General features: G+C 39.0%; 1 protein-coding gene across 1 annotated transcript in view; it reads left to right on the plus strand.

The window, feature by feature from the left end:
* Positions 1-24,933, plus strand: part of DNAH11 (dynein axonemal heavy chain 11) — a 135,374-nt gene that overhangs the window by 18,818 nt on the left and 91,623 nt on the right. The window contains 23 exon segments of the mRNA XM_065627906.1: positions 56-284; positions 1,165-1,269; positions 3,667-3,715; positions 3,717-3,810; positions 3,812-3,916; positions 6,066-6,127; positions 6,129-6,189; positions 7,189-7,349; positions 8,144-8,277; positions 8,280-8,299; positions 8,425-8,570; positions 9,364-9,480; positions 12,494-12,632; positions 15,679-15,771; positions 15,902-16,097; positions 17,515-17,591; positions 18,245-18,361; positions 18,363-18,411; positions 18,968-19,095; positions 20,185-20,336; positions 23,113-23,267; positions 24,140-24,266; positions 24,525-24,717. Coding sequence (XP_065483978.1) covers positions 56-284; positions 1,165-1,269; positions 3,667-3,715; positions 3,717-3,810; positions 3,812-3,916; positions 6,066-6,127; positions 6,129-6,189; positions 7,189-7,349; positions 8,144-8,277; positions 8,280-8,299; positions 8,425-8,570; positions 9,364-9,480; positions 12,494-12,632; positions 15,679-15,771; positions 15,902-16,097; positions 17,515-17,591; positions 18,245-18,361; positions 18,363-18,411; positions 18,968-19,095; positions 20,185-20,336; positions 23,113-23,267; positions 24,140-24,266; positions 24,525-24,717 — 2,709 coding nt within the window.

The following is a 24,933-nucleotide window of genomic DNA, read 5'->3' on the forward strand; positions in this document are numbered from 1 at the left end:
TGTTTGATAAATTGTTTTGATTAGTGCAGTTTTTCACTGTTTTTTGTTTTTCTAGGTTCGGCTGCAAATGATTCTGAAAAGTAAATATGTGGTATATTTCACTGAACAAGTGAAAGGTTGGCAAAATAAATTAAACATGGCAGTTTCTGTCATTTCCATTTGGATGGAAGTTCAACACACATGGTCTCATCTAGAAAGTATTTTCACTGGCTCTGGAGATATCAGAAGCCAGTTGCCTGAACATGCAAACAGATTTGATGAAATCAGCAGAGGCTTCATAGTTAGTACAGTTAGTGTTCTATGTTTATTTGTATCTTGCATTCTAATTATTTACAGTGGGTTATTAAATATTTTTTTATATAATAATACCATATTGATAGTTTAGTTTGAGTATTGATTTGATAGGTGTGTTTCTAACATACTGAATTAACATTATTACGAGAGTCTCTGTCTTACCTGGGAGAATATCAGGAGTGGAATTTGCATTCTTTATTATTAAAATAAAAGTAATTATTTACCTTGTTTTTCTGTTGCATGGACTGGCACCATGTAAGGTTCACCAACTTATCTGGTCCTTATAGTAGTATTCATTGTTATTATTTTAAATCAAAAGTGGATTGTATTGTATTGTTCTCTTTTACTCTTTGGTCTGAATTCTTCTTTAACTGGGAGGGAATTCTTAGCTTTAGCGTGATTAAAAGCATGTAATGTTAAGATCTCTGTGCTCTTTTCAGACTTTCTCTTTGTGAAAAAGCTCTGGCTGAATAGAAACTAAGTGCATAGCTTTTCCTTGCTTCTATTTTGTTTTTTCACCAGACTTGCTAGACATCATTTCAAAGGAACACAGCCAAAACAAGTGAAACTCCTTGCACGCTATTGTACTTCATTTTGTCTACAGAAATGCAAGCTTTCCAGCTAGCCATGCGAGGCGATAGTATCATAGAGCAACATTTTTGCTTCTGAGTGTTAATTTACTTTACAAATAGGAATACTTTGTGTACAGAAGGTACTGAACATTTTCCCCCCAGCTAGGACAAGTACAAGGTGTTCAGCAAGGAGAGATGAAACCATCGTGCTGAGGAAAAGTGTTACAAATCCTGTGCTGGCTCATGTTGGAAATCTAGATATGTGCAATTTGCATTTATTTGGATGTTTGAATTGTAGGTTTGCAGGAATTAGAAATGGAAAAGGTCAATGAGATTATGAAATCTATTCTCCTTCTGGTGCTGATTGATCAAATTTCAAGCATGCTATGTGGAGTGATGATAAGTAAGACTGAAAGATTTATGGTCGCTGTCAGGCTGTTTCTGACTGAGCTGCTGACCACTGTACGAGGAATGGTTTTGGGTCTTGTAGCTCTCCTGTTTTCCTCCCTTAAACAGTAATCCGCTAGGTCTTCTGACACCTTGAGACCAATTTGTATAAAAACACAGGCACTTTGATGTATTTCACAAGCTTTATACTATGTTATCTACATGCCAGATGATACTCCTGGCCTCAGTGACTATCCAGCCGTGGCCATTAATTTTTTGAGTGCGAGAGTTATTGGTGTGTCTCAGGCAAAGCCTTTCTAGATGCCATGTGACATGTAACAGAAGAACTGATATTCTCCAAGAGGATGAAGGGCTTGTGAGGCTTAAACAGTTGGATGGTGAGCCTTTTCAAACATGATCACAGAATCACAGAATGTTAGGGATTGGAAGGGACCTCAAAAGATCATTTAGTCCAATCCCCCTGCCAGAGCAGGAACACTTAGGTGAGGTTACACAGGAAGGTGTCCAGGTGGGTTTTGAATGTCTCCAGAGAAGGAGACTCCACAACCTCCCTGGGCAGCCTGTTCCAGTGTTCCGTCACCCTCACTGAGAAGAAGTTTCTTCTCGAATTTAAGTGGAACCTCTTGTGTTCCAGCTTGAACCCATTACCCCTTGTCCTATTATTGGTTGTCACTGAGAGGAGCCTGGCTTCATCCTCGTGACACTCACCCTTTATATATTTATAAACATTAATGAGGTCACCCCTCAGTCTCCTCTTCTCCAAGCTAAAGAGACCCAGCTCCCTCAGCCTTTCCTCATAAGGGAGATGCTCCACTCCCTTCATCATCTTTGTTGCCCTGTGCTGGACTCTCTCCAGCAGTTCCCTATCCTTGAACAGAGTCTCATTAGCTTCTTTACATAACTAAATCTTGGTGGCTTGTTTCATCCACTCATTGCTATGTGCCACATATAAGAAGAGCAACCCAACAAATCTTCTGTTCTAGTTTTCAGGCATAGAGCATATTGGTGTGTAGACAGTCATCTTCAAACTCCACGGTCTTTGGAGAGGTGTGTAGTTATACAAGGCATTTAGATCTGAATTGACAACTTGTGAAATATTCACTAGCCATAATTAATAACAATTTTAAGACTTACCAGTTTTATATTGAGCTATCTTTGTCCTTCAGATTCTTCTGATGACTGACAATAATGTAATTAACCCCAGCTTTTCCTATAAAAACCTCCTGTGTAGTGATCACGCAACAGTCAGATAGCATCACCATGTCAGTTTGTGCCACCAGGGAAATCAGAAGCACCCTTATTATTTCTTCAACTGGCATCCAGTTATGGAAAAGATGATTTTAATTTTTTTAATTGTCTTTAAAACTTCAGAATGAAATGTTGATTAATTACCTGGACATTCAGTGCGTATTACTTGCTAAGATCAATTGAAGTACTATGACCTGAAACGATTAGAATGAGAAATACAATTGTAAGACCAATGCAAGAAGTGTAGAGATTTAAGTGTTAAAAAGCAACGAAAAAGAAAAAAAAATTACTAAAAGCCACTGAACTGATGAAGCCTATGTTTGAGTGTTGAATTTCTCATACTTCCTCTCTTCCTTTGTCCTTTTATTTCATCTTCCATTATACTTTCGGTTCCCTCCCCTCTTATCCTTTAGCACATGCCTCTCCAGACCTACAGCTCTCTCCCATGTCCCCTATCAGCTGAACTGGGGTTTTAGCTGTTTTTGAGCCTCGTATTTGCTAATTGGCCAGCCAGTATGTGTGCTAACTGGGTAGTGGTAGGTCAGAAAGAACAGTTCAGCAGCTTCTGAGACAATAACTTATTGTTCTCAGAACAGTGCTGAATGAATAAGCATTCACATTGCATAAAATCAATGTTGCATGTGGTTCTAATGATTGATTGTCTCAGCAGGGAGGCCTCAAACTGAATGGGTAAATATATGCAGCTTGCCTCTTAGAGTTAGTTTCTCCAAGATACAGCTACATTTGAGTGCACAGAGACATAGGAAAGACTGTATTGTCTGTGTTTTCCATTCTGCAGTCCTGGAGTAAAACTTCAGAGTTTCATATTTGGAGCTTTAAGACTTTATGTCTGTGTGTTTAAGCCAAATGGATGTGTAAAATAAAATGTCTGGTATCTCAGTAACTGGGAAGGGTTCCTCTGAACTAAATCCTACTGAAGAGGCAGTAGAAGAGAGAAAACAGAAGAAACAAACAAACAAACAAAAAAACCACTCTCAGTTCAAGTTTATAAAGCATGTTGATGTAAAGAAAATCCTTTGTAAAGATTAATGAGATGAACTTCTTATATTGTTAGTATAAAATACACCATTTATGTTACATGCATAAATTTATGCATGTTTGGGTTTTTTTCTTCAAAAAGTAGAGTCTTGGTTGCAACACCTTGAGGAAACTGTACACAAAATGGTGCGTGTGTTTCATGGAAGTGATACTGGCCTACGAAGAGAAGCAGACTGAACAGTGAGGTTTTGACTCCCCTGCCCGGGTTGCACTTACTGGTTCACAAATCTGATGGGTTTCGGGTGTGGAAATGGTGGGATTTGGATGTAGAAATGGCATTTGGCAGGCTGGAAGAGGGCTTGGCATCAGCACTGAAGGATTGCCACAAGAAGCAGGTATGAATATTTTCTTTTTGTTTAATTCAGTTAAAATAAGTACAGGGTGAAAATGGTCTCATAAAAGAAATGAGTGGCATATTTAATAATTTTAATCCTGTAGTAAATAAACTCCTGTTACCATCAACTGAAAAAAGAAATATGCTTTTTGCTTCCGTTACTGGTATCTCATGGATGTTTTTATCACATCTTAACTACTGGGTTTTTTTCTGTGTGATTATTCTGAACTGAGATGAAAGATAAAAACAAAGACACTGCCAAACATCAACCACAACAGTGTGGCAAGAACAGAGTACTCAACCAGTACACACACAAATATTAAACCCATGTATTTGTGTAAGGAAGCCAAAACTGTTGGTTTTGTTTGCATCAAAGCAAACAGTTTACTTCTGCTTAGTTTTGATCCCACTTCAGAAGGGCTCCTTCTCCTGTTTGATTTTTTGCTTTGCCCTTGTTTACCTCCAGCCTCTCTTGAGTGTTTCTGTCCTGGTATGAGTATTCTTTCTAATTGCGAAAACCTTGAAAATCTGCCAAAGGAAAATATTACATAGGAAAGAGACTTTAAAGGGGGAATGTAAATCTGATAGAGGTGTCTAAAATGACCCCTGGAATAGAGAAGTTGGATAAAGATTGGTCTTTGTTTGCTGTTTCGCATAGTACAAGAGCTAATAGGCACTGCCTGAAGCTATTAGGTAGCAAGCTTTAAACAAAAGAAATACTTTCACACAGTGTACAGTTTAAAATACAGAACTTTTGGCTACTGAAAAACAAATGTATAAAAAAGGTCCAATAAAGTGTTAGCCAAATTTCCAGTTCATGGGTATTAAATAGAAAGCTGAAATAAGTAGCATGGTTTGGTTTTGTTGGGTTGGTTTGGGGGTTTTTTTGAGGTGTGGGGGGGGGGTTAATTTTGTTTGTTTGTTTAGTAAATTCTGGCTAATGTATCTGTGGCAAGTTGTGACATATGTTCCAAATATATCCATCTCCTGGAGTTGTTTTTTTATGTTCCTTTTTAAAAAAAATTGGTTTTTTTCCTCATCACCCACCCTCCCACAATCTCTGCTTGCTTCTGTGAAAGGCAGAAACAGATCCACAAAGAACCTCTCTGTGATCTGGTCAGGTTATAATTCTGTGATCACTTTGCAAGTAGAGCAGAGCGATGCCTCGTGCTGTTGCTGCTTCCTGACTGGCCGTAACATGTGGTGGGGACTTTCGAGTAGTTCTGCTGTAAAACGAATGTACTAGGAAAGATCCTCTGGACATCTCTGCAGGTGGCAGCACACTGCCAGTGATATTACCCTCTGGTTTTATTTTTGTAAACGTTTTCAAAATCTATTAGTGCTTAGACGGTGATTCTCAAAACTGTTTTGCGTGGACTATTACCTCCTGTTTGTATATTATATAAAAATATTACTTTCTTTTTGTATATTGTATAAAAATAATACAAAAATAGTGGTTTAGGCCTCAATATTTCGCTGCCCATTTTTAAGCCAGAGTTTTGAAACATGTACGAGCATATTTCTGTCTTACACTAGCTATGCCATAAACTATATCATTCTATTAAAGTTAGTTATATTTGCCTCCTTAGAATTACATGCAGTAGCTGTTTATGTTTTTCTTTCCTATTAATATGAAACCTGAAAAATTCCATATGGTCTTTCTACTATATAACTCTGTATAATAAATTAATATAGTATTTTATGATCTTCATTTCTTTGCCTATTTTTAAAATGTGAGTCACTGATCTTTCCTCAGGTCTACTTTCAAACAGTTTGTGAATAAACGTTCTCACGCAATTAGTACAATTTTTGCAGAGTCTTGTGCATATCTCTACAGAGATTGTAACCAGAAAATTGACAACTCGGCTCCTGCACATTTTCTTATGCATCCATTCCTCTCATCCTGCCTAACTGACCATCTTAAGTATTTGTGCTGATGTGGATTGTCATTGTTTTGGAGGTCATTCAAAGGTCTGTTTAAACCAGGATTTCTTATGGTGTCTCATGTTTAATATGAGTAAATTTGTACATACAAGCCAGTTTTTGTGGTGATTTAATTAATGATGTAGGCAGAACTAATGTCTAGTAGCAATAATGGTATATGGTACTGGGACCCATCTGGTCTTAGAGGGTTACCTAAATCTTTTCAGGTCACTCAGCTAAATGCTCTTATTACTTGGCTACTGTTCCTTGGAGAATTTTCCTCAGGTGAGGACCATTTGCACCATAGATGTTCATGCCAGAGATGTAGTAGCAAGCCTTATAGCTCAGAAGGTGTGTGTTTGGGTTGGCTATATTTTACATGCACTGTTCTAGTGGTTTTGACAGGCATTAATAGTGCTTTAGCCAAGTCTGGATCTGCATGTGGACAGAGACAGTAGAGGTGGAATAGGTATAATCACAAAGACAGCCTGCTTCAGAGCTGTGTGCCATGCCCACATTCTCACAGGCTACTGCCTTCTGGATTTCTGCTGGGAACCCTTCTAATTTTTAGCAGGTTTTCTGTAAGCAGCAAGATATTTCCTTTAAATGTCAGATCACGAACCTGAGTGCAGACGATCCCTGGGCATTCTGAGGATTTTTCTTGAATGTCTCTACTTATTCTGCCTTTACTTGTTCACAGTGTGTTTTGCTCTCCTTTTAGAGGCATACCTGTGCATGTCCAGAACAAGGCACTCCTGTCCTGTGGTGACTCTTTATAAGTGCAAACAATTACAATTTTGAGTGTTTATTTAAGCCAAAATGCTTGCTTTATGTATAACTTTGTTCAGGTAAAACTAAGGTGGCTGGCACATGTTGCTGGTTTGAATGCACAGAAGGTTTCAGTGGATGGGGATTGAACCGGGAAAGAATTCTCATGTTCCTTCTGACCTCCTGAGCCTCAGGAATAAAAAGAGTTTCTGGAATAGCACTAAGGCAAGAAGGAACAAGGCTCAAGGAGTAAAATGAAAGTCATTCTCGTCAAACTAATGTCTACTCCCAGGCAAAGACTGCGTCGTTTGTAAGGAGAGGTCTTGGCTTAATAAGTGGCAATGTGTTCTGCTGTAATAGCTCTATTAAAAAAGATCTTATATTACACTTGCATCTGTATAAAAGCACAAGTGCCTCGAGGTGCGTCTAATACTTTATAATTGGTTGTACTAGTTGTTATTCATAAGTGGCTAGGAATGAGGTGTGAGACCTACTGATGACAGCTTCGGCTTTGTGATGGGTCTCATTTCTGTCATCTGAATAGCTCCTACCTGGCATAATGGCTCTGCAATGGCTTTTCAGGTCACCAGTTCCCCAGCTTTTGCTTGGGTGTCACGGCTACGCCATAGATGGGATGACGGCCAGAAACACTGTTTTGCCAACATTTGCGATGCTCAGTTTCAGTGCTTTTATAAGTACTTGGGAAATACCCCTTGGCTAGTTATTATACCCTTGACTGACAGGTAGTGACTATTACTAATAACAGTGTCTACTTTATCTGTTTCAGTGAATAAAAAGTTAAATGTTTCTTAGAAGTTCAGTATTCTTTCATACCTCATTTGCATTTTCTAAGGTTATTAAGGCACAACATCTTTGAGCATGCAATATGGGTGTGCATACTGAAGTAATGGTATGATTTTAATGTCCATTACTTTTAAAATAACTGAACTATTTCTTGCATATTCAGTGGCTAGTCTGAAGAAGAATATGAGTGGATCTATACCAAGGTAAATCAGGAGTTTTCAGCAAAAGAATTTTGTGTGTGTGTATGTGTGTAAATTCCAAACCAGTACTTTTTTCATGCGAACAGTGGAGAATTTTTCTGGCAATATTTTGGCTCCAAAACAGAATTTCTTGTCAAAATCGGTGATGCAGAAATATGCACTCAGGAATCCTGGCTGGCTTCATGCTTACGACCCTTAGTTGAGGGGGACAATTCTGGGACTTAAATCTTTGAAAGAAACAAAACTGCAACTACAGCCTCCTGTTTCCTGTCCTGTGTGACCACTGATAGGATATTCCTTCTTGCTTAAAATGTTGATGTGGTTGTTTTTCATATCCAAAATAAGCATTTTCCAAGTAGTGCCACATCATGGTTTTACATGAATATGGAAGAGGTACGTTTGTGTTTAGGACATTAAATTATAATCAATGTTGACTCATAATAAATCGCCCATGAAACATAAGGTTTGAAAAAAAACTTCCCAATGTTGCAGATGGTGCTTGCAATGCTAACAATCACTTTTCTTGTGTTCAGGTGTTAGATTACTCTAACCCAGTCTCTCCACTTAACAATGAGCTGTGCTCCTGTGGAACCAGCCAGCACAGGTAAAACAGAGACCGCCAAAGATCTCAGCTGTGCTCTTGGTATGATGATGGAAGTCTTCAGCTGTTCGAGCAGATGGATTACAAGGTGAGATGTTCTGTTAAGCTGTATGAAAATAGAATACAGTTATTTAGTTTCTTTTTTCATATGAAGTATATTGGAAATTGTTGCTTTCAAGAAAAAGATCTTAAATCTTTCACTTTTGATTTTAGTCTATGGGGAATATCTATAAAGGTTTGGTCCAGACAGGAGCCTGGGAATGCTTTGATGAATTCGATTGCATCTTAGTAGAAGTTCTGTCGGTGGTGGCAGTACAAATAAAGACTACCCCTGATGCCATTAGGAACAAGAAAAATAAGTATTTTAGCGGTGCTTCTTTATTGTCCTGTGCAGTCTATAAATACTGAATCAGTACAATCTTCTCCCGTTGTTCCTCTGAAATGCAGGTCCTTTGTAAATGCAGTGAGTGAGGAGATGGTAACATTAAATCACCTGCATAACATATGACGCTAAAATAACAAAAAACTTTCTCTTCAAAATGTAGCAATAAATGTGAGGGAACTCCTGGCCCAACAGGAATCCAACATCTTTGCTGTTGAAACTCTGGTCTTGTTCAAGTCCTGTCATGTGAAATCATTGATTCATGTGGGTGAGAAGTGTGGTGGGCTTCAGCCTTGGAAGAAGTCTCGGGGGTTCCAGGGTTTCCCAGTGTTTTTGAGACATACCTTGTGTTTCCACCACACCATGTTCTCCTTCCTCTGCTTCCTTTACTCAGTGCTGCCTCTTGGCCCTTTCAAATTCCCCACATCCCTGCCGGTCTCATCTATTCTATATGTTTTAAAAGACAATTTCTCCTATAGGCATACTTCAGCCATGTGCACTCTGTGTGGCTCTAACAGTCCAGTCTTTCCCTTCCAAATTCAGTGCTGGCCAGAGGAGGCACAGATTACTCAAAGCTGGTGCCTGTCAGGGAAATGCCTCTCTCTGTTTGCTCAGCTCCAGTAAACCTTCTCAGGCATTTGCCTTGGCCGTTGTATGAGACTGAGAAGCGCCTTTGTCATCTGACCCCTCATGGCTGGCTTTGTATGATGCGGTTGTTTACATCTAATCCAACTGTAAAATTTCTTCAAGCATCATCTTTGTTATAACAGATTTTTCCTCTTGGGTGAAAACATTACATTGAAGTAATCAATTGGAATGTTTATTACAATGAACCCAGGTTGTGCAGGTTGGACAGAACTACCTAAAAATCTCAAAGCTCTGTTCAGGCAAGTATGCTATGGTGTAGTTTTATGGTATACAAGTATATCAAGTCTACACTTAGAGAACATATTTCACCTAATGTTACCAGCTTTGGTTTGCAGTGAAGTGCAATTTGGGTTTGATTCAGCATTTCTGTGGGGAAAAAAAAAAACCAACAGTATTCACATTGTGCCTGCCTGCACACCGTAAGTACAAGGGAAATTAAATGTATGTCTGCCTTTTTTAATCTACTTAAAATTTTAAAGGTACCTGTGAACACATGGAATGTACTTAAATATGTGCAAGAGTATTTGCTGTTTTGTGGTAAATAGGTTAAGCTGGCTTAACCTGGTAAAATGGTCATTTGAGAAGTGTCTAGTGTCCTACACTCTTACATGGGTGTAGGAATGCATGTGTTCATAGGTGGTTTGTAACTACCCGTTGAAAATAAAGCTGCATACTCTTGCCTAGTAAGATATTGGATGTGTGTTCTAGAAGCTGCGAAAAGTATTGTGCACAGCAAAAAAATTAATATGCTTTTGGACACTGTAGGACAGCCCATTATCTTTTTCTTGAAGTACTGTTCTTTATATCTTAAAACTAGTGCTGCAAGGAAGAAAGTTTTCAAAGTGTTGGAGCTGCACTTTGAACTATGTGGTAATGATCTTTGACTTAAATGGCATGGTGCTTGCTTAAAAAAAAGAATTGTCATCTGAAATCCTTCCTCTTGCATTAACACTTTTCACTGGTTTAATCAAGACTTCAGGAAAAAAAAAAAAATCTGTGTTTTCATTTCTCAACATATTGAAGTTCAATGGGGGCAAGCTGCAAGGCATTGCCAGGCTGTCTGGGGAGGCACAAGTAGAGACGTGTTATCTGGGATCTGCTTCTCTGAGCAGTAAATCCCTTTGTTTTTTTTTTTTTCTTTTTTTTTTAAGGCAGAAATTTAGGGCAGAACTGGGCATCACTGTGGCTTCCGTGAGCAAGCTGAAACACAGATACTACTTCCTTCTGTATTAAAAGTACATCAAGATTTCGATGTGTGATTTTAATTTCTGCTTTAGCCATGGAATTCCTGACACCATACTCCTTCATGCTTTAATTGCAGAAAGACACAAAGTTTGCTAAAGTTAGAAAGCTGTTTGCTCAGGCACATCACATCCTCTTGCCAATCAAATATCCTGCTTGAGATGGCAGGACTGGGCAGCAGCAGCAATTAGCTTTCTTGTTCTTGGAGCCTAAATTACAATCATTTGTAACAAGCGGTAAGTAACAACTGTTTACAAGGAGGAGGTTAGGCTTTGAATTCATGTGCTTCTGCAGAGACTGTCAACTTAGCCGTTGCTTTACCAAGCTTTCTTATTAATTGACACCTCAGATCCCTTCAAGGCAAAGCAGGATGGGTGCACACCAAGGGAATGTTGTTGGGCAGCCCCTCAATTCAGAACCTCACAGGGGAGGACAAGGTGACAGGGACCCCATCCACTCTTTCTGCATTTGACAGTCAGCTGCCTTGGCAGCCACGTCCTCCACAGTCAGCTAGATGTGGTGTTTGAAAAAAGAGGAGGAAGGATTGCTGTTGCTACCAAGTGTTTCATCTCTCAGTGGACTACCAGAGCATAGAAAATTCATGTGAATATTTTTTTGTCATTCATTCATTATTTTTGTTGTTACCTTTTTTTTTTTTAATTTGGGAAAAATAGAGTAGGGAATATGAAATAATACTAATTAGCAACATCTCTACTGAAAGATAAAGTCAGATAATTGCTTTACTTGATGTGCTCTAAACTGTTACCTTTTCTTTTCTGTGACAACTAAGTAAAAGCCTTTGGAATTGAAATGTGCTCTGCTGCATTTGAGACTCAGGAATTCAGTGCTGTAGCTGATTTCTGTAATAGCTCTTATCCATTGTGCAAGGCACAGGAAAGGCTAGGAGGTAACTGGTAAAGCATTAAGTCCTCATATTTGTCACCTAATAAAATCTCACGAGGGAGAGAAGGTATATTAAATACTACTAGCCTGATACTTCTTGTGCAAGCTATTATTTTCAATGCAAGAAGGGTGTTGGTTACCTTAGGTAGAAGAGTGTATATTTTTTTATAATTGACCATAATGCAGATAGCAGCCCTTGTTTGGGCTTACAAATAAATGCTTCTGAGGGAATAGCTTACTTAAAAATTGTTTAACAGAGAGATGCTTACTCTTTTTCTAGACTATACATTATTGATTTCTGTCAGAAATATACTGCTGGACTAAAGCCGTGGTCTTAATTTTGTAATATGTAAATATGAATTGGGAAAAAGAGAAAACTTTGTATTTGTCAGTACTAAGAAAAGGGCTCTGAGGGATAAGTTTGCTGGTTTGCAGCTGGCATGAAAACCAAATTCAAGGTCTCTTCTCTGCTACTATGTAACTTTAATAGTGATTTCTAGTGGGGAAATTGTTTAGCCTTTGCGTGATTGCTTTGTGTTACACTTTTAACTGGAGTTTTTTCTCCTTTATATCATTAAAATGGCCATAGGTTTGTTCTGAAAGTTTGAACTAAAGGTCATGGTTAAAAAAGAAACAGTGAGATCTCCAAAGGCAACCATAACCTCATGTAAAAGAATTAAAACCCTGAAAAAATCAAAGTCCTTTAAAAAAAATGTCATTTTTAGCAATGGCAGGGTGTTGCACATGATTTCCAGACCCTGTAAAGCTGCTGACCGTGTCCTGCAGTTGCTGGTGGCAGGTGATGCCGCCGCTGCAGATTGTGCCTGGTCCGGGTTGTACCTGTCACCCAGCCCTGCGTTTCTCCACTGTCTCCTTTGTGTACAGAAACATTACTGAATGCTGACAATCAACAGTGCCTAATTAGCTCCTCTTGCTTTGAAGTAAGGTCCTTGTTAGCTTTGACTGACACTCTTAATTGTGATTTTCTCCAGCTCTGTCTTTAAAAACGTTTGCACACAACAGTCATTTGATTTAAGTGACTTATTCTTACCGTGTTTAAATAACAAATCTCTGTATTTGAATTATGGGATTTGTTTTCTTTTGTAGACCCTGTGCAATGGCTGTCCCTGACATTGAACTGATCTGTGAAATGACGTTGGTTGCAGAAGGGTTTATTGATACACGCCTGTTAGCCAGGAAGCTTATTAACTTGTATATTCTCTGCGGGGAACTGCTTTCTAAACAGGTGAGGGTTTCTTTGGGCTTTTTGGTTTGATATGTGTTAACTAACACATAGTCACTTGGAAACAGTGTGGCTGGATATTGTATAATAATAGGTATCTCTTATCTATATAGCCTTATCTTTTATTTTGAAGACACTTTCAATCACATGTCCATCCTTATTAAATTGTTAGATATGAATTTAGAAGAAAGTCCCTTTTCCTCTGATCTTGGGACATTTGTAATGCATTAATTTTGCCTTAAGTAATTGTATATCACTGCTTCGTATCTGGGATGGCTGAACGGCATTGTGCTGTTGTGTAGCATCTATATTAGAAATAAAAACGTCTGGTGGAGAAGAGAAAAACCTTGAAGTAAGAATTATTATGAATAACAAATAATGTATTCTGATTGGATGTATGTTGTTTAAGCTTTCTTTAGTAAATACAGTGGAGGATTGTTTGAAAATGGAAAGAAAGCATTGCTAAAAAGTTTAATTAGTATACTAGGAAGAATTAATATTCAGAACAGTTATCTTAAAAATCTACAATTTATAAGACTTTGGAAAGTTTATAATTTCTTCCCCGTATGCATGCTGCTTACTCATTTCCAGCTGAATCATTTTTCACAAGACATTCTTAATATTCAGTTTTATTAGTAAAATAAGAACTTGGAGAACCCTTTAGCCTTAAGCCATAAACTCTAGCAAGCAGGGCCATTATGAAAGAAAAAGCAACTTTATTTTCATGCCTGCGTAATTTTAAAATTATCTTTAAATATCGTGGAGTTTTCCTGACACATTCTTGCAATATTTCTAGAGATAATGAATTTGAATGTTGTACATCTTAAGACAGCAATATTGTCTGCTTTACTAGAACAGGGATTCATCAACTCTAATGATTACTTTGTCCTGGAGTCATTTTCTGAATTCAGAAAAATCACTTGTACGGGTTTTAATTTTAATATTAATAACAGTGATACACAATATTAACATTTGAAGCAAAAGCTAGAATGTTCTTGTTTTGGTTTGGTTTTTTATATTATTTGTTTTAATGGAAATGGGAGGAAAACCCCTTTGATTAAAATTATGGGCTGCCACAGAAAACATAGAGCAGTTCAGAGAACTCTTAAAATATTGGTCCAATGTTGCGGCTTTTGGGGATCTCAACATACCTTTGGTGACGCTTAGGATCCCAGCTGATGAAAACTGCTTCAGAACAGGGTTGTCAGGGATTTCAGATCATATGCTGTGAAGGAAAGGATTTCTGGTCCTATCATGCCATGGTGAATAGCCTGCGTGTCTTAAAGTCTTTGTATACTGGACAATCCACATGACAGGCTGCTATAAAGATGTTTGCTCTTTAACAGCCAATCAGACAGCAAACCAACAAAAAATTTGGGAAAAAAAAAAAAGTCTCAACTAAATCTAAGAAAATCTCATTAAGCCCAGTATGTTCCTAATATTTTCTATTTTCCTAACCATCTCCATGTTTAACATCTTTGGCTAGGTGTAACATTTATAAAATGTGGAGACTCATTTTCATTGTGGACACTCAGCATCTTCAGTACCTCCAAAAAAAATGGCAGTTTTTCTTACTGATGATGAACTGTTCTGAAGTTGAAAATTGCTTTTTATTTTTTCTTCTTTGCAATATATTTTGTGTATTTGATTCACAGTTATGGAGTGCCGCTATCATGGAAGGTGATGGTGACATGTTTTAAAAGTTGCATTTGTTAACGTATGGGTTTGCTACTGGTTTTGTTTCCCCCCCCCTTTTTTTTTTGAGGGGGTGTCATTGGGGAGTTGTGATTTTTTGTTATTGCTGTTGTGTTTTGGTGGTGGTTTGTGTGTGTGCGAGTTTGGGTTTGTTTGTTTTTTAATTTTGGTTTGAGTAATAACACCAACTAGGCTGTATTTATATTGAAGTCCTAGGTGTGGGTGCAGCTAATGTTCTGAAACCCTACCTGCCTGGTAGCCAGTTTGCGTGCTGACAGTAGGGTAGTCACAACCCCAGATGGAGTTTTGAAATTGAGAGATGGGTAGTGTGTGCACACGAAGGAGACCACCATGAGTGATGTGATGCATGCTAACATAAGGAGATGGTGGCCATGTAACTCTTGGCTGCAGCCACACAGAGGTCAGAGGGGAGCTGATTATCCACATACTTACCCAGCTGTTCATGTGGCAGCTGGTTCCACTCTGCATGAGCTGCAAGAACACCTCTAAGTGTAGATGTAGCCTTAAATGTTGAGCCCTTCAGCCACGGCAAAATTGGCTGTTGAGGTGTTTCCTTCAATCGTACAAGCTGCTGTTGTTCAAATTGTTTACATCTCCAAAATGTTTCAAACTCCTTTTCTTTCTACTTCTATTCTAGGAAGGAAAGGGAAAGAGGTGAATGTTAGACAGCCCCAGAAAAAAGAGGAAGAGGGATTAAAGAGCCTATGCGTAATGAAAAAGTTGTGCCTTCTGCATTATCTGCCTTCTCACTAGCAAGGCTTAGGGGTAGATACAGGCTTTTTCTCTGCCCTTCGCTTACCAAAACTTTATAGGCTTTTCCTTTAGGCTGAGAAGCTGTTTCTTTTTTCCTTTAATTTTGCTGCTGGAGCTGTTTGCAAAATATGTTGATAGTCTGTCCAGTCTTCTCTTTTGGAAACAGAAAAGTATTGCCAGCAGCAGGTCAAATTAGTAGAAGCTTCGCAGCAATTTTTTGCTTGCCTTGTTTCATCATGGAGGTATAGTTGCAATGAATACAACAGTATGGTTGTATTCAACAGTATGGTATACAACAGTATGGTATACAATGTATACAACAGTATGGTACAAAGGTTATAATTTAAAAATACAGAACAAAGCAGTGGAATACTAAAAATTAAATGGATATTCACCTCCCCCCCCCCTTTTTTTTTATTTCTGTACTAGACTTCCAACACTGGCCTGAAACCACTAAAAGACTATAAGTGATTAAAAAGATGTCATTTTACTCTGTGTGTAAACTGATTGTTTTCTTCTTAAATACTACCACTGAGTTTTATTTCCTGTGCTAACATGAATAGCCAAAACGTTTCCATAGGACCATTACAGCTGGGGACCTCGTGCTATCAAGTACGTTTTGATAGCTGCTGGGTCACTGAAACAAGGAGACAGTAACAGACCTGAGGATCAGGTAGATTCTTCACTTAAAAGCATATAAGAGCAGGAGCTGTTTCTGGTATTCTGCCTGGGAATAAAAACAGAATCCTAAAAAGAGAAGGATTTAATGCTCTTGCAGTGCGTTGTTTACCACCCTTTTCCAGGTGCTTATGCAATCCTTAAGAGACTTTAGTTGGCCTAACATAGTCACAGATGATATTCCAATTTTCATGGGCCTGATCAGTGACCTGTTTCCAGCTCTGGATGCTCTGAGGAAGAGGAACCTGCAATTTGAACAGATGGTTAAACAATCTACCCTGGAGCTTCTCTTGCAGCCTGAAGAGAGCTTTATTCTCAAAGTAAAAGAATTCATTGCCTTTAATTACTCCCCTTAAGAGTTTCAATCAAAATAATTGCAAATGGGTTGTATTAGACATGAAGGTTATTTTCGAGTATGTCATGGTATTGATAAGGTGTCCTCAGTGTCTCGGTATTTCAAAGCATATTGTCATAGCAGTAATGCACCTCAGTATGATAAATATGCCCATAAAGAAACATGTGTCCTGTTCCAAAAAAATCTGTCTACACTGACAAATATGTTTGTTTGTGTACAGCACCAAGCATTTTGTGCTCAGCAGCAAATTAATTGTTGGTGATTATTTATAGAGAGGAAAGAAGAGTACGGGAGCAAAAGCCTATAAAAAAGGAGGTATGGATTTGGAACATGCTTGGTTATATGTGCCTTTTTGTGTGTTCTGGTAGTTTTGTATGATATAATGCCGGTTGTGCTGTACACTAAAAATGTCCATGTACATGTATGTATGCATGCATACGCTTAAGAATTGTCTATAAACTAAATTTAAACCCTCAGTTTGAATTATGGATAGGGTGAAAAGGTGAAACTTCGAAACACTGGTTATTATACAGACCAAATAAAAAGTGTGCTCCTTTGGACTACTAAGAAAGTCCATTCCCACCCTCCTTCAAGGAGCATCTACACCTGCTGTACAATGTAGCGCATTCCTCTCCTTTATTAGTGTTTATTGGAAACTGAAATAACCAAGCTGATTAAATGTGACTTACTTCAGGATTTATAAAGGATTTTCTGCTGTAGTCTATCTTGTTCCATTATCCTGGCAGAAGGGTGAAAGACAATAAGCTATACCTTGGGGTATTATGAACTTTGCATAGTTCATAATAGAGTATTTTGATTTCTGCTAACTGGGTGTATCAGAAGGGGAGCACTGAGGAACATTGACTTGTTCCTATTGGACTTCAAAAAATCAATGTGGATGCTCTTCACCAACACAGAAATCCATAAGCAAACAAGGTATTGCCATTCTGCAGCTCACAGACCTACGTATTTGGAATAAAAGTATTACTTTAGTGGACTGATTATGTACTTTATGGAATTATAGCTGCACAGCTGTTCTGAGTGTGGAATTCATGCTGCTAAATTGATGGCAAAATTGTCATAACTGTTCTGTATCCCTGGGCTGGCACAATCCTCCTGGACTATATGACTGTAAAACAGAATAAGGTTTGTTCTCACTTGTTGAGGTAACTGCATTCATTAATTTAAGCCAATTATCTTCCTATTTTCTGGGAGACAAACGGTGTTGCTTGATACAGCAAATCTGCTGAGAAGGTGTAAGTCCATTTATCCTGTTAAAGGAAATAGGAACATGACGGGGACATAATTCTTGTGAATAATTGTGTCTGTTTAGAGGACCACAGGAAAGGAAAGGCGTTCACCCTGTATCCCTTCTCTGGTGGTTTGTTCAGCTGGAGGAGCTGGTGGCAGTGCATCACTTTGTGTTTGTCGTTGGAAATGCGGGGACTGGAGAGAGTAAGGTACCTGCCTACTTACCCAGCATGATTTATGTCTCACATTGTAAACAAATTGCCATGGTTCTTGCAGAAAACATTGTGCATGTTGCCTTTGCCTTGGGCTGCAGTGTAACAACACACTGTTCATGCCATCCAGTCAGCCACATGATGTGCAATGGCCAAGCTTAAATGTTACAAGTAAATTCTACGTTTTAAGTGCTGTTTGCATGTCCCAAAGGAAAATTAATCATGGCACCAAGTAATGAGCATTCAGTTTGACAGATAGACTAAGTAATATTTGTTCTGGAAGGAGAAGCAGGGTGGTTTAATTAGGCTTTTAGACAGCAATTGTGAAATATATTGCCAAGACACTGGACAAATATTTCTAATAGATAATGCGTGCCCATTTCTGCTACTAAATGTTGGCAGCTGTGCAGATTTTCTTCCCATTCAGCACTTTCTATTAGAGAAGATGGACTGCAGAGTACAGCCACTTCAGAATGGGATTCTCCTTTCCTGTCCTTAGGCCTAATGGAAATTTGGGGCTACACTAGCACAGAGGCAGGATTAAGTCAAGGTGAACAGTTGACTGAGTGCAGGGATTTGCAGTCAAAGACCCAGTTCAGGAAGAAAGTCGAAGATTCCTATTCTATCAAAATTGTGACACTAACATGCAGCCTGTGCCTCCTTTTCAAGTGCTGGAGGCTCTGCATCACACATACATGAACGTGAAACAAAAGTCTGTTTGGAATGACCTAAACCCAAAAGCTCTGGCAGCTGATGAGCTGTTTGGTTTTTATACACCCTGCAATAGGAGAATGGAAAGATGGGAAGTAGCACACATGTTCTTACTGGGACCTGTTCCTGGAGACATCGTTCTCCATCAGAAATGAACAGTGCCAGAGTTCAGGGGATGTGTTAGAGACCAAATTCTTGCATTTTTCTGTGTTTTGGTGAAATGAAATGTGGGTTCAGAGCACTGGTGGCGATGGAAAGACTGGAGGCAGAGCAGGATACTAGTAGATAGAAGAGTACTAGCCTGAATGATGCCGATTCTACTGCCTTAAAGGGCAAATTATTCTCACCCCAGGTCCATGAAACCTCCCATAGCTCACCCATATCATTAAGACTAATGACATACTCTCCTGTAATCAAAACAGAAATAGGTCATTTTTACATAAAATGCAGTCATTTTGCTGTATCAGGTGTTCACTGAAAATATTTTTGACTTTTACTTTGAATTACCACCTAATAAGCAAGCCAAGGAGAAAAGTATGGTTTTGATGCTACAAAAACTTCTTGTTTTAGTGATGCATTAAGTCTTCTGAAGTTTTAATTGCTGTGCAGTGTTGTTATTTAAGCACTGAAGTGATGAGATTCTATTGAAATATAATTTGCAGGTCTCCTGTCATCTCTTCTGAGAGAGCAAGCTAATATTACCCATGAGGGACCAAAATGGTTAGTTTTAGATGAAGATATAGATCCTAGGTGAACTGAGTCACCCAACACTGTTATGGATGATAACAAGGTGAGCATCACAGAAGCAAGTACAGTGGCTAGCCTTCTGCCTTTTTTCACATTTTCTTCTTCTTTTATTTTTCTGGAGATAGTTTTTCAGTGTGTGTTCCTTTCTTCTTCCATTCTTATAATTTCTTTGGTTTTCACTATTGCTAAGTAATATTTTAGCATCTGAGTAACACATTGTGTCTTGCTTATTTTGTATGACTAAAAGTAGCCTATGTATACTGCAAGGTTGATTGTGCCTCCTAGTGTATGAATGGATGTAATTCAAGATGTCAATCATAAGATTATTTGAGCTGGTATTTGGGAAGCCTCTCAGTAAAACAGACTCAAGATTCTATACATGAAGTTCTCGCATCACTGTAATTAGGAAGCTAGTGTTAGGAAATCTAAATAATTCAGTTTTAAGCAGTAGTACCCAGCCTTCTTGTTCTCTTTTTATTAATTATACAGTTAAACCAATTTTGTTGGCTATCGAAATGCCATAATGCAATGATATCCAAATCTAAAATCTGAATGTAACCTTGGGAAGTTGATTTTAGTTTAGTCCATCCTCTTAAGCTTTCCTGTCTTAAGAACTTAAACCTACCTAGTGACGTGGTCTCTGGTTCCTCAGCGAGGTGTCTCCCTGGGGCTAGATACATAGCCTGCCTTCAGCTAATGAACAGAAAGTGGCTTTTCCAAGGGACGTGTCAGAGCACCTAATTTTGGGATCCTGCTCTGGATCATTTTCTGTTTATTTCTGTTGACATCGAGAGGGACTTTGCCTCTCCTGCTTTTAGCAGCTTTCAGGAGAACTCACATTGATGAAGCAAGCTAGTCATCTTTTGAATAAATGGAACTGTGGAAAACTCACACAAGATCAAGTAAAACCTTTTGAATTTGTCCTCATCTGTGTTTCTGAAGTAAAAAACTGTAGCAATGTTCAAATAAAGTGTGTTTAGCTACATTCAAGAAATAGTGTATGTGTATGGTTTTGCAGGCAACCCTTGCTCCTTTGTGGGTCTATAGTAAACCCATGCTTGCCTTGATCATATTCTTGTTAGACAATGTATCTTAGCTTGCTTCTGATGCAAAATTTCCTGATGATTTCTAGGTTCTGACCCTTACAAGCAATGAACGTGTACCTATGACTCCATCAATGTGGCTGCTATTTGAGCTACACCATTTAAGAGCTACTACACCAGCTACAGTATGTAGAGCTGGTATCGTCTATCTGAATGCCCAAGACCTGGGGTGGAATCGTGGGTATCTGATGACGTTAGTTAGCGTTTTTAAGATTCATCTTGAAGATTAATGGGAGTAGACTCCATTATTTATATTAATTCTTACTTCGAGTTTTTATTCTGATAATAGTGGGATGATTTAGTTGGTGGGCGTGTATATTCTCAAATACGTAGTTCAGAAAATTTCACCATCAGTTGAGTGTTTTATTTTCACCTCTTATGTGTACTGCTTAATCAAGGCAGAGGTGTGACAGGTTGACTCTGTCTGGATGCCAGGTGCCCACCAAACTGCTCTATCACTCCTCCTCAACTGGACAAGGGGAGAAAAATACAATGATGCACTCATGGGTTGAGGTGAAGGACAGGGAGATCATTCAGCAGCTACTGTCATGAGCAAAACAGACTTGACTCGGGGAAATTAATTTAATTTATTACCAGTCAAAATCAGATTAGGCTAATGAAAAACCTTAAAACATCTTCCCCCCACCTCCCTTCTTCCCAAGCTTAACTTTACTCCTAAATTCTCTACCTTCACCCCCCTGAGCGGTGCTGTGTGTTTGTAGTCAGTTCATCACATGTTGTCTCTGCTGCCCCTTCCTCCTCAGGGGGAGGACTCCTCACACTCTTCCTCTGCTCCAGCGTGGGGTCCCTCCCATGGGAGACAGTCCTCCACGAACTTCTGCAGCATGGTTCCTTCCCATGGGCTGCAGTTCTTCACAAACGATTCCCGTGTGGGTCCCTTCCACGGGGTGCAGCCCTTCAGAAACAGACTGCTCCAGTGTGGGTCCCCCATGGGGTCACAAGTCTTTCCAGCAAACCTGCTCCAGCCTGGGCTCCTATCCCCATGGGACCACGCCAAGAATCTACTCCAGCACAGGTTTCCCTTGGGGTCACAGCCTACGTTGGGCATCCACCTGCTCTGATGTGGGGTCTTCCCCAGGCTGCAAATAGATCTCTGTTCCACCATGGACCTCCATGGGCTGCAGGGGGACAGCTGGCATCACTGTGGTCTGCACCACCTCCTGCCCTCCTTCCTCGCTGATCTTGGTGCCTGCAGGGTTGTTTCTTTCACGTATTTCCACTCCTCTCTCTGGCAGAAGTTGCGGAGGGTTTTTTTTTTCGCTGCTTCTTCACTATGTTGTCCCAGAAGTGCTACCACCATCACTGATGGGCTCAGCCTTGGCCAGCAGCAGGTCTGTCTTGGAGCTGGCTGGCACTAGCTCTGTCAGACATGGAAGAAGCTTCTGGCATCTTCTCACAGAAGCCACTCCTGTAGCCTCCCAACTACCATAATCTTGCCAGACAAACCCAATACACATAGTGAACTGACTCTGTGCTTTTTGTAATGCAAATTTGGCGGTAGCAAGAAGTAAATAACTTGGCTACTGTTTTCTGACAGCTTTTTAATAATTATCACCATCTTTGATACTGTGAAGGAGACTGCTTTACATTGGCTTGGCTTTTGGTTTCTTTTATTCCTTTGAATCACAATACAGCTCTTTTAACTTGTTTTCTATCTATACTTCATGCAAATTACTTACGTTTTCTCAATAATATGGGTTTTCATGTATAAAAGGGAATTTCGTTGTTCAAGGCACAATACATTAACTTGAAGCAGTCCAATGTGATCTTTTCCTTTTGCATTTGTTGAGTTGATCCAAAGGAGTTCTTAAAAAGTGTAGTAAGTGAATCTTTTTAACATTTGTCAGCCCATGCTTTTATTTTCAAACAGCATTACTGCTGTTTCATGTCAAAATTCAATTTTTGCAGCATTCCAGTATGTCATCAACATTTCAGCTGGTTCTGTCTATGTTAGAGCTGTATGCCATGGGGACAAGAAGCCTTCAGTGCATGTATTTCCCAGAGAAATCTTGTCAGTATGAGAATTTAATTAAGCAGCGTGAGTCTGTACAAGCTGCCCACCTAGGGTGAAGAAGATCAGAGGACTGGTAAGGACATAGAGAGGCTACACAATCTCTCACAGCAAACAGAGGAATGTAGAGATGGAAACGGTAGGCAACAAACTGCCCAAATAGAATAGCTGACAATGAGTAAATAATTGGTTTAGACTGTGTTTGACTAATACTGTGTGAACATGAGCAGAGGATAAAATTTCCTAATCCTTTGGAATATGAAGGCATGTGGCTGCTAACCTGAAGCATGTGCTATAGTTAGCGTAATGATAAGCAATTTTAGACTTGGTCGTGATAGGAACTAGCAGATGAGAAGGGTTACTGTTTTGTCTTCAATTACATATAGCCAGGCTTTTCAGTCAGACTGAGTTATATATACAATTATAGATACCTGCAATGCAAGTTACATTGAACCTGGGTGTCACGTAATCCTCGGTCTTGTGTACATCTTACACACTGGTATTTTAAGTAGTCTGTTCTCAAAGATCATAAATCAAACACAGAATTCTTGTTCCCACCTGTTTTTAGGTGGTCTAGCCCCCTGAAAGCAGGAGCAAAGTATCATCTGGGTTCTTTCTTCCTGCCCTCCCTGGAATAAAACATACAGTCAAGGAAAGGGAGTGTAACCATGTGCCAATGTCATAATAGCTCTTAGAAATGCAGCAGCCTGATGACCTTTGCGTGAACAAATAAAAATGTTGTAAGGCTGTTGGCACTTATGTCTGACTTACAGCCAGTGCAGTAATATTTGTGCATTGCACTGAAGACAGTCACAAATAGTTCTCAAAAGTCAACAGAAGTTGGTATTTCAAAGCTAGAGGAAAGAAATTTTTTTTTTAACCTCTTTCTGATAAAAAAAAGTCAGGTTTCCAATTTGTTTTGAAGGTATGTTGCCAGCTGGATAGAAACAAGGAAATACCAATCCGAAAAGGCTAAGTTGACTGTTCTGTTTGATAAATATGTGCCTCCCTGCTTAGAACAACTCAGAACAAGATTTAAAACTGTTACTCCTATTCCTGAGAATAATATGGTTCAGGTATGCATTAGGATTAAAAACTACTTGCATTTTAAGAAACAGTATTTCTAAAACATCCACCAAGCATGTGGTACTGTGCAGGAGTAAAAATGCTTAAAATTACTGTGTATCTGAAATGTATGTGAGACGAAATTGAGAGTTTCTTATATATCAAACCTGGACCCTTTGGAGACGTAAGTGATTCAGAGGTTTTGGTTTGTGGCAGTCCACTGTAACAAGAAGAAATGTAGTCTATTTGCAGCACTACACGTAATTTGCTGATTTCTTAGTTCTTGTGTTGTTTCTGTTAATAATGTCTTAAGTAGCTTACGGCTAGCCATTTCATCTTTCTGTACAAGCATTCTGTGTCTCTCTAATTAAATGCTCTCTAAATTCATTAGTGTTAGTTGCTCGCATACTCTGATAATGAGGCCCTACATTATTAAATGTTATTAAAGAATGGAGCTGAGCTCTGTTTCATATATAAATGATCTGATACTGCACATCCTTACATTGACATTTTAAAAGTATTTAATATGCCTTGTCATTCTAAACTCATCTGAGTGTTTACCTGCTTCTAAATAAGTCGATATGAGAGGAGTAAACTAATCATTGAGTATGAGTGCTGAGAATTTGCCATAATGTACATGACTGAGCTGTGTCATCTTCTTCATATACCTTGCTTTGGGTAGAGCAGAATGAAGGTATTTTGGTACATTTTTATCAGAAGACCTCTTCATGCCTTTGACCTCTGAAAGGAGCTCCTAGACAATAAGAAGCACAGCAAGGAGTTGCAGTCTCACTACTTAAATTTAAATACGTTCTTGAGGTCACTGTCATCTTCCAATGGAGTAAGACTCCCAGGTCACTCTCTTCACATATTTATTTATTGCAAACGCTGTTCTCTGCTGGATTGTTTGCTGATCCCTGAAAATGTGCCAATGGATTTCCCCAGAGAGACCTATGAAATGTATTCTGTTTTTTCTTGCATTTGGGCTTTTGGTGGGGTGCTCTCTCAAGATCAGTTAAGTTAATGAAAATGACCACAGTATCTCACCATGCTTGAAAAACAGATATATTGAAAACCAGATATATTGAAAAACTACATATATACACACACCTACCTACATATTTAAACAGATATAAAGCTGTATATGCAGGTTTCTACTCATTAATATTGAGGGAGTAGAGAGCAATGGCCCATGCATCTGATTTGTTGGCCTGTGGTACTGTGTACTTTAGCTATCAGAGCTCATCTGTAAATAAGCTAACTTGACTGTAGGGAGCAGAGTCATTTATAGCTTTCAGATTACCAAGATGAATTAAGCTGCTGGTGGCATAAGAAGATGAAGGCAGTGAAGTTTCCATCCCAGGACACAGTGCTCAATTATTACCTTGATCCAGAGACAAGGAAGCTCCTGCCCTGGGTGGATGAGGTCCTGAGTCCTGATGTGGATCCAGATGCACCCCTGCAGGTACAGTGCACACCAGTGACCGCACACTGAGCATTGCTAGATACAGGGATGGTTTATGGCCTTGTCACCATTTCTGACATAATCTTAAATGTTCTGGAAGTAACACCGCCTAGATGCATTTGGATAAATCCATGCTATCTGGGCCAAGTACTGAATTGAGTGTTGAGTATAAACAATACAGTTCTACTGATTTTTATATTATTAAAGCACTACTAA

The sequence above is a fragment of the Caloenas nicobarica genome, chromosome 2 (genome assembly GCF_036013445.1).
Source record: "Caloenas nicobarica isolate bCalNic1 chromosome 2, bCalNic1.hap1, whole genome shotgun sequence".
Classification (NCBI taxonomy): Eukaryota; Metazoa; Chordata; class Aves; order Columbiformes; family Columbidae; genus Caloenas; species Caloenas nicobarica.